The sequence below is a fragment of the Megascapheus bottae genome, chromosome 6 (assembly GCF_031878675.1).
Source record: "Megascapheus bottae isolate mThoBot1 chromosome 6, mThoBot2.hap1, whole genome shotgun sequence".
NCBI lineage: Eukaryota > Metazoa > Chordata > Mammalia > Rodentia > Geomyidae > Megascapheus > Megascapheus bottae.
In genome coordinates, this window is record NC_143514.1 from 50,930,444 (window position 1) to 50,946,849 (window position 16,406).

A 16,406-nucleotide genomic window follows, 5' to 3' on the forward strand; every position below is an offset into this window, starting at 1 on the left:
ACCAATAATGTTTTAAAATACATCCTTTGACTGTTACTCTTTTTCTTTCTTTCTTTTTCTTTTTCTTTTTTAAAGAAAGATTGTACCAGATTTTTCTTGAGGTTTTGGGTTTGATGTGGGGGATTGAGTTGTGTGTATGTGTGTATGTATGTGCACATGTGTTGGTCTTCGGGAACTCAAGGGCCTGGGCACTGTTGCTGAAGGGTAGTGCTTTACTACTTGAGCCAGAGCACCACTTCTGGCTTTTTGGTGACTAATTAGAGATGAGTCTGATAGACTTTCCTGCCTGGTTGGCTTCAAGCCACGATCATCAGATCTTAGCCTTCTGAGTAGGATTACAGGTACATGAGCCACCAGTGCCTGGCTTGAGTCATGTTTTTTTTTTTTTTTGTCAGTCCTGGGGCTTGAACTCAGGGCCTGAGCACTGCCCTTGAGCCTTTTCAAGGTTAGAACTCTACCACTGGAGCCATAACACCATTTCCGGCTTTTTCTATGTATGTGGTACTGAGGAATTGAACCCAGGTCTTCGAGCATGCTAGACAAGCACTCTGCCACTAGGCCAAACTCCTGGCCCTTGAGTCATGTATTTTTAAGAAGCCTTTCTCTTAGATGTTGAATGACACCCCCCCTTTTTTTTTCCTTTTTCTTTTCTTCTTTTTTTTGGGGAAGGGGTCAGTCCTGGGGCTTGCTGGACCTAGGCACTATTTCTGAACTCCTTTTGCTCATGGCTAGCACTTTATCACTTAAACCACAGCACCACTTCTAGCTTTTTGTGTGATTAATTGGAGATAAGAGTCTCATGGACTTTGCTGCCCTGGTTGGCTTCTAACTACAGTCCTCAGATCTAAGTTTCTAGGCATTAGTCATAATAAGTACCTGGCTTAAATGATGTCTTTTTTTTTTATGTGGCATAGTAGAACAGTAGTGTTAGCTTGGAAAGCTTTAGAGTTGGGATTTAAAAATATTGAAAAGTGTGTATAAATATGTGTGTAAATTTGTATATGTATGTATATGTCAGTTGATAGTTTTCACTATAAAGTTGTTAAGTAACAAATTAGTTACTGGTAACTTCACTTTTAATTTAAAATAGTTCTAATTTTAAATATGACAATAATGGAAAGGAAGAAAATATAAAAGTTATCAAGTAGAGCCTGGTACTAGTGGCTCATGCTTGTAATACTAGCTTATCTGGAGACCGAGATCTGATAATCATGGCTTGAAACCAGCAGGGGCAGGAAAGTCTGTGAAATTTTCCTTTCTTTTTTCTTTTTTCAAGTCCTGGGCCTTCAACTTAGGGCCTGAGCATTGTCCTTGGGCTTTCTCAAGGCTAGAGCTCTACCACTTGAGCCGCAGCATCTCTGCCAGCTTTTTCTATGTATGTGGTACTGAGGAATAGAACCCAGGTCTTCGTGCATGCTAGACAAGCATTCTACCACTAGGCCAAACTCCCAGCTCAAGTCTGTGAAACTCTTTTATCTTCAGTGAACCATTGAAAAGATGAAGTGGAGCGCAAGTAATAGAGTTTTCCAGCCTTGAGCAAAGAAGCTTAACACTTAAAGAGTATTTCCCAGGCCTTGAGTTCAAGCCCCAGGATCAGTGCGTGCCACGTGCGCGCATGTACACACACAACACACAGAGAACATGGTTAATCAGGAAATGTGTCCTTGTTTTTGTGGATGGTCTTAGGTTTTTTTAAATTTTCTCTCAGTTTTGCCTTTTCTTTCTCTCCCCCCTCTCTCTTTTCTTTTCCTTTTTTTGGCCATTTGTGGGGCTTGAACTCAGGGCCTGGGCACTGTCCATGAGCTCTTTTAAAAGAGCTCAAGGCTATCTATCTACCACTTAAGCCACAGGGTTACTTCCAATTTTCTGGTAGTTAATTGGAGATAAGAGTCTCATAAACTTTAGTGTCTGGGCTGGCTTTGAACCATGATCCTCAGATCTCAGCCTTCTGAGTAGTTAGGATACAGGTATAAGCCACCAGTGTCCAGCTTGCCATTTCTTTCCTAAAAATAATTTTTATCTAATTTTATTTTATTTTACTTTGTTTTTTGTCAGTCTTGATGCTTGACCTCAGGACCTGAGCACTGTCCCTGAGCTTCGTTGGCTCAAGGCTAGTGCTCTACCACTGGAGCCAGAGCACCAGTTCCGGCTTTTTCTGTGTATGTGGTACTGAGGAGTCAAACCCAGGCCTTTGTGCATGAGAGGTGAACATTCTACCTCTGCACTCCCAACTGCACTCCCAGCCCCCGGCCTGGCATTTCTTAAATAAGATTATACCATTTGAGTTCTGTTTTAACTGCAAGGTTGGGGTTTTTTTTTTTTTGGAAATGGGGGTTGAACTTGGCCTGGGCACTGTCCCTGAGCTCTTCAGCTGAAGGCTACGGCCTTACCCCTGAGCCACGGCACCACTTCTCATTTTCTAGGGGTTAATTGGAGATAAGAGTCTCAGGTCCTTTTGTGCTGGGCTGGCTATGAACCTTGATCCTCAGATCTCAGGCTCTTGAGTAGCTAGGATTACAGGTGTGAGCCAACGTGGACCGCTAAGGATAACGTTTATTACTACCTAACTGAGTATAAGTTTCTATAAGTTTCTCTTGTATGTATAATTTCTGTCTGTAAGGAGCCTTTCCCATGTTTTGAACTAGTTTTTATTTTCTATAAATGGATAAATAATTGAAATGTGAAGAGATCGAGTCCTTTTGATTCAGAAGCATTGAGTATCTTAGTGAAATGATTGTGTCAGTGGAAAATGGCTTATATTCAGTGAATGAGAGAAGTGTCTGCAGAAAGGGAAAATGGACTAGGTAAGAGGTGACTTAAGAGGCGGCTTAGGTTTGGAGCTGTTTTTATGATTTAACTTTTGAAAAATATTGAAGCATGCTTAAAATGAATATTTTTTTAGTAAGTAATGAAGGAACTGGGAAGAAAAAATGGAGAATGTTTATACTAAGTAGTTAACTATTTTTCTGAAGCACCTTTTTGATTATCTTCCTCTATTTCCTTCTTCCCAAAAGTTTTTCTTGAAGTTTGATAACTTAACAAGATTGAAATTAAGTATATTATATACTGAAATATGAATTACTCAGAGCTTTTGTAATTCAATTCTCAAGTATGACTTTCTCAAGTATGAATTTCTTGGGTAGAAAGTTCTCAAGTATGAATTTCTTTTCTAGCAATCGCAGAGCCTGTTTTTGCTGTGGTCAAAGCTGACTGATAGACTGTGGTTTAAGTCAACTTATTCAAAAATGTCTTCAACCCTGCTGGTCGAGACAAGAAATCTTTATGGGGTAGTTGGAGCTGAATGCAGGTTAGGCATCTATTAAACATCACAGAACAGGTTAGACTGTGGTTTGAAGTAGTGGATATTCCCTCATGTTTTATGAGTATATGTGCCTAAGTCTTAAAAAAAAAATGGATTTACAACCAAGTGAGGCTGTTTGGTTCTAAAACATGCTTTTCATTTTATGATACACTGGATTGTATGAAAGGTTCATGCTATTTTTTTTTCCTAAGGGGATAAACATTTTTCAGAGCAAATTGTTTCACTGAGTGAATGGTTCATTATTATTTGTATTTATAAAACTCAGAAAAATTAATGTTTACCTTCCCATTCAAGTATCCAAATTGACCCATTTTTTCCCCGTGTGTGTGTGTGTGTGTGTGTGTGTGTGTGTGTGTGTGCATCTTTTTATAATGACTAAGTGATATGTCCCAGTCATTTAAGACTGGTATGTTTTTTGGCCATTAATTTTGTTAAAAACTGATTTTCCCAAAGTACTGGGAGAAGTAATGCGTAGTATATATATACTTAAAGAACTAAATGAAAAGCTTTTTTTTTAAAAAAAAATAAAGTCTAATTCTATAGTTTTTACCATCTAAAGATTTTTACTTTTAAACCATATGCTTACTATATTTGTTAGATTATTTTCTAAAATGTTATTTTACTCTTTTAATAATAAAAAAATGGAGTAACATATTGAAAGGTTTCATGTCTAGTAACCGAGTTACTAAGCACAGCTTTCTTAAGAGATCTTTAATTCATCAATATATGTTACTTCTGCAGATTTCTAAAATCAAATAATTCAGGTGTAAACTTCGTTCAGAATTCATTCATGCAATGATATTTCTGTGTCTGGTCAGTCCCTCTTCCCTTTGTTTCTGTCTGTTTCTGCTTTTTTCCTTAGGTCTGCACCTGTTCAGCATTTGGCAGGATGGCAAGTGGAGGAGCAGCAGGGTGAAACTGACACAGTTCTGGTGAGTTTCACTTTGCTGCTCCTCCTGATTCTCAGGGAAAGAATTTTGTTAGTTTCTATTGGTAAACTTCCATCTCCAAATGAATCCTTAAGATGAGATGCTGATAACATTCTTTTAAGATTGACTATATTATTTGTATGTGTTCTGCCTACTCCAGTCTGCAGCAGCTCTTTGTGTTGGTGTTGGGAGTTTTGCTGATCCAGACGACCTGCCGGGGCTGGCACACTTTTTGGAGCACAGTAAGATCTTGTAAATTATCATTTCCTGGTGTGGTGTTTTTACCCTTTCAAATTTGTGTAACTTGATTTCAAAGATAGTAGTTGGTTGGACAGAAGTATATTTAACAAATAAATTAGAAATTGTTTATGAATAGCATAGGGAAAGAGAGAGGATTAGAATGAAACATGTTTTAAAATCTGTACTCATAGCTAGGCATTGGTGTCTTATGCCTATAATCCTAATTACTCAGGAGGTGGAGATCAGAGGATCATAGTTTGAAGCTAGCTCAGACCAGAAAGTCCATGAGATTTGTATCTTCAATTAATCATCAAAAGCCAGAAGTAGACCTGTGGTTCAAATGGTAGAGTTCTTGCCTAGAGTGTAAAAGCTCAGGGATAGTACCTAGGCCCTGAGTTCAAGCCCTAGGGCTGGCAAAAAAAGTATATATTTCAAATATATATATGTATATATATATATATGATATGTTTTTACCTAGTATAGTATATTTATAAATACATTTTATAATATATTTTATGTATATATAAACTATATGCTATATTCTTATTTATATCATTATTGTTCAGTTATGATAAAGCCATCTGATTAGGAGATATTCTGTAGGAATTGAGTAGCCGTTATTGGGGTGGTATTACTCAAAATAATAAGGCTCAAATATATCAGTATCACAAATACAGAAAATGGAAAGTCATAATTAGTATAAAACAAAATAAGAAGCTTCTAGTTTCTATTTTATAAACAGTTTCTATTTTTTGGGGGGGGGGGGATCATGGGGCTTGAAATCTGCCTGGGCATTGTCATTAAGCTCTTCAGCTCAAGGCTACAACCCTATCTTTGAGCCAAGCCCCACTTCCTGTTTTCGAGAGGTTAATTGGAGATAAGAGTCTCAAGTCCTTTTGTACCCTGGCTGGCTTTTGAACCTTGATGCTCAGATGCCTCCTGAGTAGCTAGGATTATAGGAGTGAGCCACTGCATCTGGCTTGAACAGTTTCTGTTTTATTATTTTATGAATATACCTAAATAAAATCTATGTTAAAATTTTGTGTGTGTGTGTGTGTCAGCTGTCCCTGAGCTCTTCAGGTCAGGGCCACCATCCTACCTCTGGGCCTGAGCCTTGTCCCTGAGCTCTTCAGCCCAAGGCTACCACCCTACCCTTGAGCCAAGCTCCACTTCCATTTCCCCTTTTCTAGAGGTTAATTGGAGATAAGAGTCTCAGGTCCTTTTGTGCCTGGGCTGGCTTTGAACCTTGATCCTCAGATCTCAGCCTCCTGAGTAGCTAGGATTGCAGGTGTGAGCCACTGTGACTGGCAAATGTATGTTAGTACTACACAGTTTCAACTACTCTGTTCATATTTGCTTTTGTGAATTAATCATTTTTCATGTTTTATTTTCTAAGCTATTTGAGGATAAACTTAAGACTTTTTATAGTAGCAGTTTTTATATTATGCTTACGTTTAACTTTGACCCTTTTCCCCGCCTTGGTCATGGGGCTTGAACTCTGGGTCTGGGCACTATCCCTGAGCTCTTCATCTCAAGGCTACTGCCCTACCCCTTGAGCCACAGTGCCACTTTATGTTTTCTAGTGGTTAATTGGAGACAAGAGTCTTTAGTGCCCAGGCTGGCTTTGAACTACGATCCACATCTCAGCCTCTGAGTAACTAGGATTATAGGCATGAGCCACCAGGCCCGGCTAACTTTTACTCTTTTTATAAATAAATTGTATTTTTTCTCTAAAAATGAAATGCTTGGTTTTTCTTACTATAAAATAGCAAATGACTATTACAGAATGTTGCAAAAATATCAACATAATAAAAGGAGTAAGTACTAATGAGGTATAGTCATTGTTATTATGTTTGGTATATTTTCTTCCCATTTTTGTACACAAGTAAAAATTTGGTCTCTGATAATAAAAATATTGTCTGTATATTTGTGTCATGTGACTTTCTGCTCTTTTCATGTAGTGGTATTCATGGGTAGTTTAAAATACCCAGATGAAAATGGATTTGACGCTTTCCTGAAGAAGCATGGAGGTAGTGATAATGCCTCAACTGATTGTGAACGAACAGTATTTCAGTTTGATGTCCAGAGAAAATATTTCAAGGAAGCCCTGGATAGGTAACTGAACCAAAATATATTTTAATTTCAGTTTCTAATATAGCTTAAGTGGAAATATTAGGCATGTTTTATGGTATTTCTTTCAAAAGGAATATTTGGTCCAATTGTCAGAATACTTAGTTAGAAAAAGGAACACTATTAAATAGTGTTCTGTAATAATTTATTCCTTGTATTGAAGATGAAGTGAAAGTTTTTTTGTTGGTCGTGGGGTTTGAACTCTGGGCCTGGGCACTATCCCTGAGCTCTTCAGCTCAAGGCTAGCACTCTACCACTTAAGCCACAGTACCACTTCCACTTTTCTGGTGTTTAATTGGCGATAGTAGTTTCATGAACTTTTCTGCCTGGGCTGGATTAGACCTGAGATCCTTAGATCTCAGCTTCCTGTGTATTTAGGATTACAGGTGTGAATGAACCATCAGTGCATGGTCCTGTTTAGTTTTTGAACTGATATTTAATTTCAGATTATATTTAGGTAATGTATGAGACATTATTTTTTAGTTTTGTATTTTTCATTAAAGAATTTATTAAGATTGATTTTTACATCATATTTCAAATGACAAGTTTAACAAACTAGTGTTCAAGGAGGGAATCTCTATATACAATCACTGGGACTTAGTTTTTACAACTTAATCAAAATTAGGCTAAGGGTTTGTATGTCATAGAAACATATTAATTTATGAAATAAAACATGTCTATAGAGTCATAGGTTTTTATGTCTATATAGTTATGTTTATATTTCTATTACCATGTCCATAGCATTGGGGTATGCAAATATTGAGTCCTCGCTCTTGTACTCTTTGGATTTTATAGCCACATATTAAGGATACCATGCGCCTTTTGTTCCTTTGTATGAGACATTATTTTAACTGATTATACATTATTTATATCAGTAGAAATACCACAAGCTACTCAGTCATTTCTTGGACAGTTGCTTCCAGTTATCTAGTATTGTAATGCTGTAATGAATATCCTGAACTATGTATATTTGTGCTTACTACTTTTAGTTCCAGTAAGTAAAATTGCTAGGTATATTTGCCTTAGTCTTTAAAAGGATTTTTTTGCTCATTAGTGCAAAGTTATTTTTCAGAAAGTTTGTCAGTACATTAGCACATTGTCAGTACACTAAAGCTCATGCAATAGTACAATAAGTTACTTTATTGTAAGCTCTAGGTAAATGTAAGGTTTTAATGTAAGAGAGGAATCTTGAGGCAGTATGTGGTAGTACATGCCTGTAAGGTACTATGCCTCAAGAGGCAAAATTTTAATTGTAGCTACTTAGTAGGCTAAGATTTGAGGATCGTGGTTCAGAGCCAGTCTGGGCATGGAAGTCCATGAGACTCTTATCTCTAATTAACCACCAGAAAAACAGAAGTGGTACTGTGGCTCAAGTGGTGTAGAGCACTATCCTTGAGCTGAAAAGTTCAGGGACAGCGCCCAGGCCCCAAGAACAAATAAGCTGAGATTGGTGTTTTTTTTTTTTTTTTTTTGGTCAGTCCTGGGGACTGAACTCAGGCCTGAGCACTGTCTTTAGGCTTTCCAGTTCTGGCTTTTCTATATATGTGGTATCGAGGAATCGAACCCAGGGCTTCATGCATGCTAGGCAAAAGCACTCTACCACTAGGCCAAACTCCTGGCCTCGAGATGGTGTTTTATGGACATGAACAGCTGGAACAGCACTTAGGCCTGGTGTTCTTGTTACATGCGTGCTTGTGTGCCTGTATACATACATACATACATACACACACACACACACACACACACACACACACACACACGCGTGCGCGCGTGCGCTGTTTGGATGTACTACAAACATTTTGGTCATTTGTCCAAAATAGGACTTAAATTATCTTTTGTCTGTCTGTCTGTCTGTCTATCTATCTATCTATCTATCTTGGGTAGTCAAGGGGCTTGAATCTGGGCCTGGGTGCTATTTCTTATCTTTTGCTCAAGACTAACACACATACTGCCACTTGAGCCAAAGCTCCACTTCTGCCTTTTCCTGTGACTAATTGGAGATAAGAGCCTTATGGACTTTCCTGCCCTAGATTGGCAGTCCTCAGATTTCAGCCTCCTAAGTATCTAAGATTACAGGTGTAAAAAGCCACTAGTACCCATCTTAGAGATAAATTTTTACCTAGAGAAGCCTTTTTGTCAAACACATAAGTTGAGAATAAATGCACATGGTTTCTTAAAGCTCTAAACTAACAACAGTTAAAACAATGCCAAAGTTCTATGAAAATAGACATAATTACTTTGATAATGTTATTTATAGTGGGATACAATATGGTAGCTTTTCTTCATTAATAATTCTTAAATTTGTTTATTGTACAATTAGGTACTAACTGTACATTTTATATTTAGTGTTTATGTAGTTAAACTTTTTTTTTTTGGTCTTGGGACTTGAACTCTGCCTGGGCATTGTCCCTGAGCTCTTCAGCTCAAGGCTACCACCCTACCCTTGAGCCAAGCCCCACTTCCCGTTTTCTAGAGGTTAACTGGAGACAAGAGTCTCAGGCCCATTAGTGCCCAAGCTGGCTTTGAACCTTGATCCTCAGATCTCAGCCTCCCGAGTAGCTAGGATTGCAGGCATGAGCCACCTCCTGGCTTGTAGTTAAGCTTTTTAATACAAAAATAACAAACAGAAGAATAGAGATAAGCGTATCAAAGAAGGCAATCTAAATAGTGCCTGATTTATTGTAAATTTGGATATCAGGAATACTTTCAGGTGATAATTTAAGCTAACCTTAATCTTTCACAATAGCTACATGTGGCTCTTCAGAGTTCTTAGGTTGTAAGGTTCATAAACCCAAATTGTAAGAAATCTTGATATGAAAAAATTTGCAATTTTATATTTGGCTGTGGACAAATATAATGAAAAATAAAGAATGAAATAAAAGCTCATTTTCCTAGAAAAAATACTAGAGAGGAATGTTTTGAATAAATTATGATCATTTCAGAGATGGCATAAAATAGTCTAATTCTAAACATTTTTTTTGGCCTGAAGACTGTTCAATAAATGTGACTTCACACATTTATTTTAAACAAATCTTTGTGCATCAAACCCAGAGCCTTAAACTTGCAAGCACCAGGCAAATACTCTGCCACTGAGACATACCATTCTTGTTGCATGTATTTATTTTTACTTAAAAAAAAAAAGCCAGGTAGTGATGGCTCATGGTTGTAATTTTAACTACTCAGGAGGCTAAGATCTGGAGGATTGTGGTTTGAAACCATTGTGAGAAAAAAAGTCTCTAAAATTCCACCTCAATTAACTAGCAAAAAGATGGGCTTGAAAGCATTGCTCAGCTGGTAAGTGTCATCTGAATTTAAGCCCTGATGCTGGCAACAACTCTCTCCCCTTAAAGCCCCAAACTACTGCAGCAGTAAGAATGCTACTGCATTAATTAGTAGGATGAGGCTATTAAATTATGTATTTATGCCATACCCAGACATGATAATGTGTTCTATAACTAGCGAGTGGAAGGCTGAGACAGGAGGTCAGTTTGGGATTCATAAAAAGACTGTATAAAAACAAAGTCATGGAGCGGCCTCATGCCTGTAATCCTAGCTATTCAGGAGGCTGAGATCTGAGGATCAATGTTCAAACTCAGCCCAGGCACAAAAGGACCTGAGACTGTTATCTCCAGTTAACCTCTAGAAAATGGTTAATGGTACTTGGCTCAAGGGTAGGGTGATAGCCTTGAGCTGAAGAGCTCTGGGATAGTGCCTGGGCTGAGTTCAAGCCCCATGACCCACCAGAACAAAACAATGAAAACAAAGATAATGATAGTGTTGAGAATTTTTGGTCATTTCAGGGTATATAGCAAGGCCTTATATCAAAACATAAATGATAGTAGTGGAACATTACATACTACAAATACTGTAGTAAATATTGTAACTGTTGCTAATTATTCAATACATTAAACACCAATATCCAGAATATACAGAGACCTAAAAATAAATTAAATAGGCCCGTTATATGCATATAGCATACACAGCAGTAAGAAAATAATACACACTTAAGCAACAAGAAAAACTGGTGCCATCAATAAATGGCCAAGTAAACTGAACAGATAGTTCTCAAGAAGAAATATATATGGCTAATAGAAGCATGAAATGTTCAACATTGTATCTGGGCACTGGTGATTCACATCTGTAATCCTAGTTACCTAGGTGATTGAGGTCTGAGGATTGCCATTCAAAGCCATCTTTAACAGGACTCACAAGACCCTTTTAAATCTAACAAACCAAAAAGCTGAAAGTGAAGCTGTGGCTCAAATGGTCAAGCACTACTACCCTTGAGCAAAAAAGCCTAGGGAACGTGCCAAGGACCTGAGTTGATGCACCAGGATCAATGCCAAAACCCCCCCCCAAACCAGAAACAAAACCCAAGAGCTAGGGAAGGGGTAATATCTCCCAAAAGGAAATGTATGCTTTACTTTACCTGACTGACATAGCTGTACATTACTTTTTTTTTGGTTGGTGGTGGGGCTTGAACTCTGGGCCTAGGCACTGTCCCAAAGCTCTTCGGTTTTCTGTTAGTTAATTTGGAGATAAGAATCATGAGATTTTTGTGTCTGGGCTGGCTTTGAACGACTATCCTCAGTTCTCAGCCTCCTGATTAGGATTACAGGTATGAGCCACATTGCCCAGCTTTTTAATAACAATAAGAAAAAAATTAAAAGATGAAAATAATGTTTAGCGTGGTTAGACATAAGGAAATGCAAATCAAAACCACACTAAGGGGCTTTATATTCCATGTATGTGATTGTGACCTATGTCTCCAACTCAGTAAAACCACTCACTTAAAATGTAGATGTTGGTCTGAGAATAATGGCTCACACTTGTAATCTAGACTACTTGGGAAGCAGTGGTCAAGAGGATTACAGTTTTGAGGCTATCCTAGGCAAATAAGGTAGCGAGTCCCCCATCTCAACAAAAAAGTTGCCTATCATCCAAGCTATGTGGGAAGCACAGGCAGAAGTATAAAGAAGGATAGAAGTAGGTGGTCTGTACAAAAAAAAATGTGAGAGTGGATTTGCAAAAGAAAGTAAATGAGGTGGGGGTTGTGATTCAAGATGTAAAGTACCTAACAAAGGTTAAACTTTGAATTTAAACCCCAGTTCTATTTTTTAAAAGTTAATCAAAAACTGAACAAAAACTGAAATGTGTTTTTATTTTGTTTTGTTGTTTTTAGATGGGCCCAGTTCTTCATTCATCCACTAATGATCAGAGATGCAATTGATCGTGAAGTTGAAGCTGTTGACAGTGGTAAATGAAATGCTTTATGTATTACTAATGACATTTGTGATTTTTTTTTTTTGGTATTAGGAATCGAACCCAGGACTTGCAAGGTAAGCAGTTTGCCAGTCTTAATTTGTGAGACATCCTAGTCTCATGTTTGTGATTCTTTACCAGTAGGGTTACATTTAAAAGGCAACATTGAAATTGTTTATTCCTCAAGTAAATGTCTTACTCAAATAGACAGGAAATATCTATTTGAATATTTCATACAGATAATGAGTTTTAGCTTATTCATAAAGCTTAATACTAAGTGTTGAAATTTAGTATTCTTTTTTTTTTGCCAGTCCTGGGCTTGAGCTCAGGGCCTGAGCACTGTCCTTGGACTTTCTCAAGGCTAGAGCTCTGCCACTTAAGCCTCAGCACCACTTCCGGCTTTTTTCTATGTATGTGGTACTGAGGAATCGAACCTGAGTCTTCATGCATGTTAGGCAAGCACTCTACCACTAGGCCAAACTCCCGGCCCCATAATATTCTTTTTGTGTGAAGAGAGTTTCTCTAAGGCTTTATTTTAAGTGTACTGTGTTGCTGTTTATATAGCTTACGCTTTGCTTTATGTGTACATGCTTTGTGGGTTAAATTTTTATTAGTTATGCAAACAATTATGTGGAGCTGGAGGTGTAACATAAATGGTAAAGCATCAGCTGAGTGGCCCTGAGTTCAAACCTGGATACTGCCCCTCCCCCCCAAAAAAGTTATCATTATAGATTTAGAAACAGTCTTTGGGCAGATCATTTTTCTTATCTTTGGGATACATTAATTTTAGTGTTTTTTTTTTTAAATTTAATTTAGCACCTCCTTCTGTATGCTAGGCAAATACTCTTACAACTGAGCTATACTTCAAACACCTTAAATTTGGGATATAAAGAATGAATTCGAGAAGAACTTTCTTTTTTTTTTTTTTTTTTGGTTGGTCATGGTGCTTGAACTCTGGGCCTAGGCATTGTCCCTGAGCACTTCAAGCTCAAGGCTACCACCCTGGCCACAGTGCTACTTCCAGTTTTCTGATGGTTAATTGGAGATAAAAGTCTCACTGACTTTCGTGCCCAGGCTGGCTTTGAGCCATGATCCTCAGATCTTAGCCTCCTGAGTAGCTAGGATTACAGATGTGAGCCACTGGTGCCTGGCTAGTTTTGGCCTATTTTATTGAAGAGTCTGTACATCTGTGTATATGCATTTATCTGAACAGTACAGATAAGTCTACTAACCATTCTACCATTTTTGCACATATTAATAATATAAGCTTATATAACTTATTAAACTGCTAGTTTAATAACTTGAGGAGAGATTAACCTGGATTTTTTGGATAGTTCCCTATAATCATAAATACCATTATAAACCTTATGAATGAGTCAGCAAAGACTATCAGAAACAGAGATCAAAGAGAAGATTCTAGCTGTGCTCGGTGGCTCTCGCCTGTAATCCTAGCTACTCAGGAGTCTGAGATCTGAGGATCAAGATTCAAAGGTAGCCCTGGCACAAAAGAGGGCACAAAAGAACCTGACCAGTTGACTTTGGAGGTAATTTAAATTATATATGTGAGTGTGTGTGTGTATGTGTGTGTATGACCCATTCCCAGATATAATTTAACATATTATTAGTACTTTCTTTAATGAATTCTTAGATAAGACAACCTACAGCTAGAAACTCCTGATCAGTACCTATTTTGTTAAAAATAAGAGAAAGGCTATAAAAACATGGTTGGTTAATTCAGAGTGATAGACTAAATGGTAGAGCCAAGCTTAGTTCATGGAATTGCTAACATCAGTCTTACAACATGGAATTTATGAAGTTAACACTTGTTATTGCCTTACTTCTAGTCTTGTAAGCTTGAATTTAAAGAAAATAAAGTAGATTCTGAATTTTATTTTATTAAAGATTTTCTTTAAAATTGACAGAATATCAACTCGCAAGACCTTCTGATGCAAATAGAAAGGAAATGCTGTTTGGAAGCCTTGCTAGATCTGGACATCCTATGGGAAAATTTTTTTGGGGTAAGATTCTAAATCATCTTATTTTATATTTTCTAGGTAAGGAAGATTGAAAATAAAGAAAAAGCTGATTAGAAAGCCCAGTGTGAGCCAGGCATAGGTTTAAAAGCCAGCAAAAGAAAAGAAAGTTGGACTGGCTGGGTACAGAGGAATTGAACCTGGGTTTTCATGCCTGCCAGGCAAGCACTCTACCACTAGGCCAAATTTCTAGTCCCCCCCCCCTTTTTTTTTTTGGTGGGAAGTGGGGCTTGGCTCAAGGATAGGGCTGTCGCCTTGAGCTGTAGAGCACAGGAACAGCGCAGAAGCCCAGAGTTTAAGCCTCATGACCCACCAAAAAAAAAAAAAAAAAAAGTTGGACTGATGGTATGGCTGAAGTGATAGAGTGATAGCCATGATTAAAAAAGCTTAGTGAAGCCTTGAGCAAAACAGCTCACAGACTGAATTCAAGTTCCAGGAACACACACACACACACACACACACACACACCTTTTTTTTAAGTGCTTTGAGTCTGAGTTCAAATCTGGGTGCTACACAGCACACATGCAAAATGCTGGATGTGGTGATGCATCCCTATAATCTCAATATTAGGATGTCAGAGACTGGAGATTCCAGGTCAGCCTGGGCTCTGTCTTAGAAAGCCCCTCTAGCCCAACTCATGCTTCTCCTCACTAAATAAAAGTAAAGATAATATAAAACTAAGTCCTTTTTACTTTTCAGGGTAGCTAGATAATTTTTCAAGTAAAAAGTCATTTGGTTCTCTAACATTGGCTATAACAAATATGGAACCTAACATTTTCTGAATGCTTGTTAGGTGCCAGTAATGTGCTTAACACTCTATGACATTTGTTCATTACCACAGTTTTAAGAGATAGTTCCCATTGTCATTTCCATTTAAAGAGAAGTTGCCTAATTTGCTTCAGTCTCACAAGTAGCAAGTATTGGATACAGAATTTGAATATGTTTGTCTGATTGTAAAGTCTATATTCTATCCTTACCTTGCATTTTCAGGAATGTTTTCTCTAATATTTGAACTGTGACCTAATTTTGTTTAACTGGTAAGCTGTTTAACTGGTATCACGAGCTCGCGCTCTCTCTCTCTCTCTCTCTCTCTCTCTCTCTCTCTCTCTCTCTCTCTCTCCCTCCCTCCCTCCCTCCCTCCCTCCCTTTACCTCTCTCTCCCTCTCCCTCTATCTCTCCCCCTCTCTCCTTCCTTTTCCCCCTCCCTCCCTCCCTCCCTCTTTCTTTCTTTCTTTTTGGTGCTTGAATTGTGTCTGGGCACTGTTCCTGAGCTTCTTTTGCTCAAGGCTAAAGCCCTACCACTTGAGCCACAGGCGCCACTTCCAGCCTTTTCTGTTTATGTATTACTGAGGAATTTGAACCCTGGGCTTGGGCTTCATGCATGCTAGGCAAGCACTCTACCACTAAGCCACATTTTTAGCTACCCTCCCTCCCTTCCTCTCATCTTTTTTTCCTGTTTTTTCATAAAGGCTTTTTATTGGTGGTAAAATTCAGCTGTGCCTTGATGTTAATTCTATTCATCATGGAGTAGAAAATGGGATGAGATAATGCATATATTAATTTGCAGGATGTTTTACAGTATTTTATAACAATTTTTATACATATTACATGACATTTTGCTTAATTTTTTTTAAGAATTAGTGGAATATTTGTAGCATAATTTAGAGAGAAAACATGAATTGGACATTAAACTATTAGGCAAATAAGCGGAGGCAACCACTGTCTCTTACTGAGTTATTCTCTACCAGAGAGTTTATTATGTAATAAAATCTACATTAAAGTATGTTTTTCTTACATTAGTGATACACATTAGTTCAAAATTCTTGTGTTACTTGTGCTATTTCATAGGCCAGGTAGAGTACCAGAACATACATTGTTGGTACAGAAGATGCTTAACAGAGTAAACATAGCTACTCCTATAATTCTTTTCATCTTTTTACAGGTAATGCTGAAACTCTCAAGCATGAACCAAAAAAGAATAATATTGATACCCATGCCAGACTGAGAGAATTCTGGATGCGTTACTACTCTGCTCATTACATGACTTTAGTTGTTCAATCCAAAGGTAATATTATCTATTATAGCCCTTATAGTTTCTCAGATATGCACTTGACAACAAGGTTTGTTTGCGTTGTTACTGGTGCACTTGCACTTATACACAGCTATTTTAAAATTTGCTTTTACATTTATTAAAATATGGCAAGTCCACATTTGTCCTGTAAGCTAATTTATAATTGTGTTTCAGATTATTATATATATATGACTTTAGTTATTCTATTTTTCAGTTTTTTCTTCTAACAGATGAGACCATATTAATGCTTACTGCAAAAAATCTGAATGAACAAGAGGGTTTTTTTGTTTTGTTTTGTTTTTTGTCAGTCGTGGGCTTGTAGGTCAGGGCCTGAGCACTGTCAAGATTAGTGCTCTACCACTTGAGCCACAGCACCACTTCTGGCTTTTCTATGTATGTGGTACTGAGGAATCTAATCG

The 16,406-nt window shown here is 37.7% G+C and overlaps 1 protein-coding gene across 3 annotated transcripts in view; it reads left to right on the top strand.

Annotated features, from left to right (window-relative positions):
• Nrdc (nardilysin convertase) overlaps window positions 1-16,406 on the top strand; it is a 56,354-nt gene that overhangs the window by 8,557 nt on the left and 31,391 nt on the right. The window contains exons 3-9 of one of the 3 annotated variants that reach the window (XM_090334851.1): window positions 3,174-3,307; window positions 4,185-4,254; window positions 4,412-4,493; window positions 6,453-6,606; window positions 11,804-11,877; window positions 13,806-13,901; window positions 15,859-15,981. In XM_090334851.1, coding sequence (XP_090190977.1) covers window positions 3,174-3,307; window positions 4,185-4,254; window positions 4,412-4,493; window positions 6,453-6,606; window positions 11,804-11,877; window positions 13,806-13,901; window positions 15,859-15,981 — 733 coding nt within the window. Of the gene's footprint in view, window positions 1-3,173; window positions 3,308-4,140; window positions 4,255-4,411; window positions 4,494-6,452; window positions 6,607-11,803; window positions 11,878-13,805; window positions 13,902-15,858; window positions 15,982-16,406 lie in introns of all 3 variants that reach the window. The other 2 variants (XM_090334852.1, XM_090334853.1) reach the window with 2 other exon arrangements.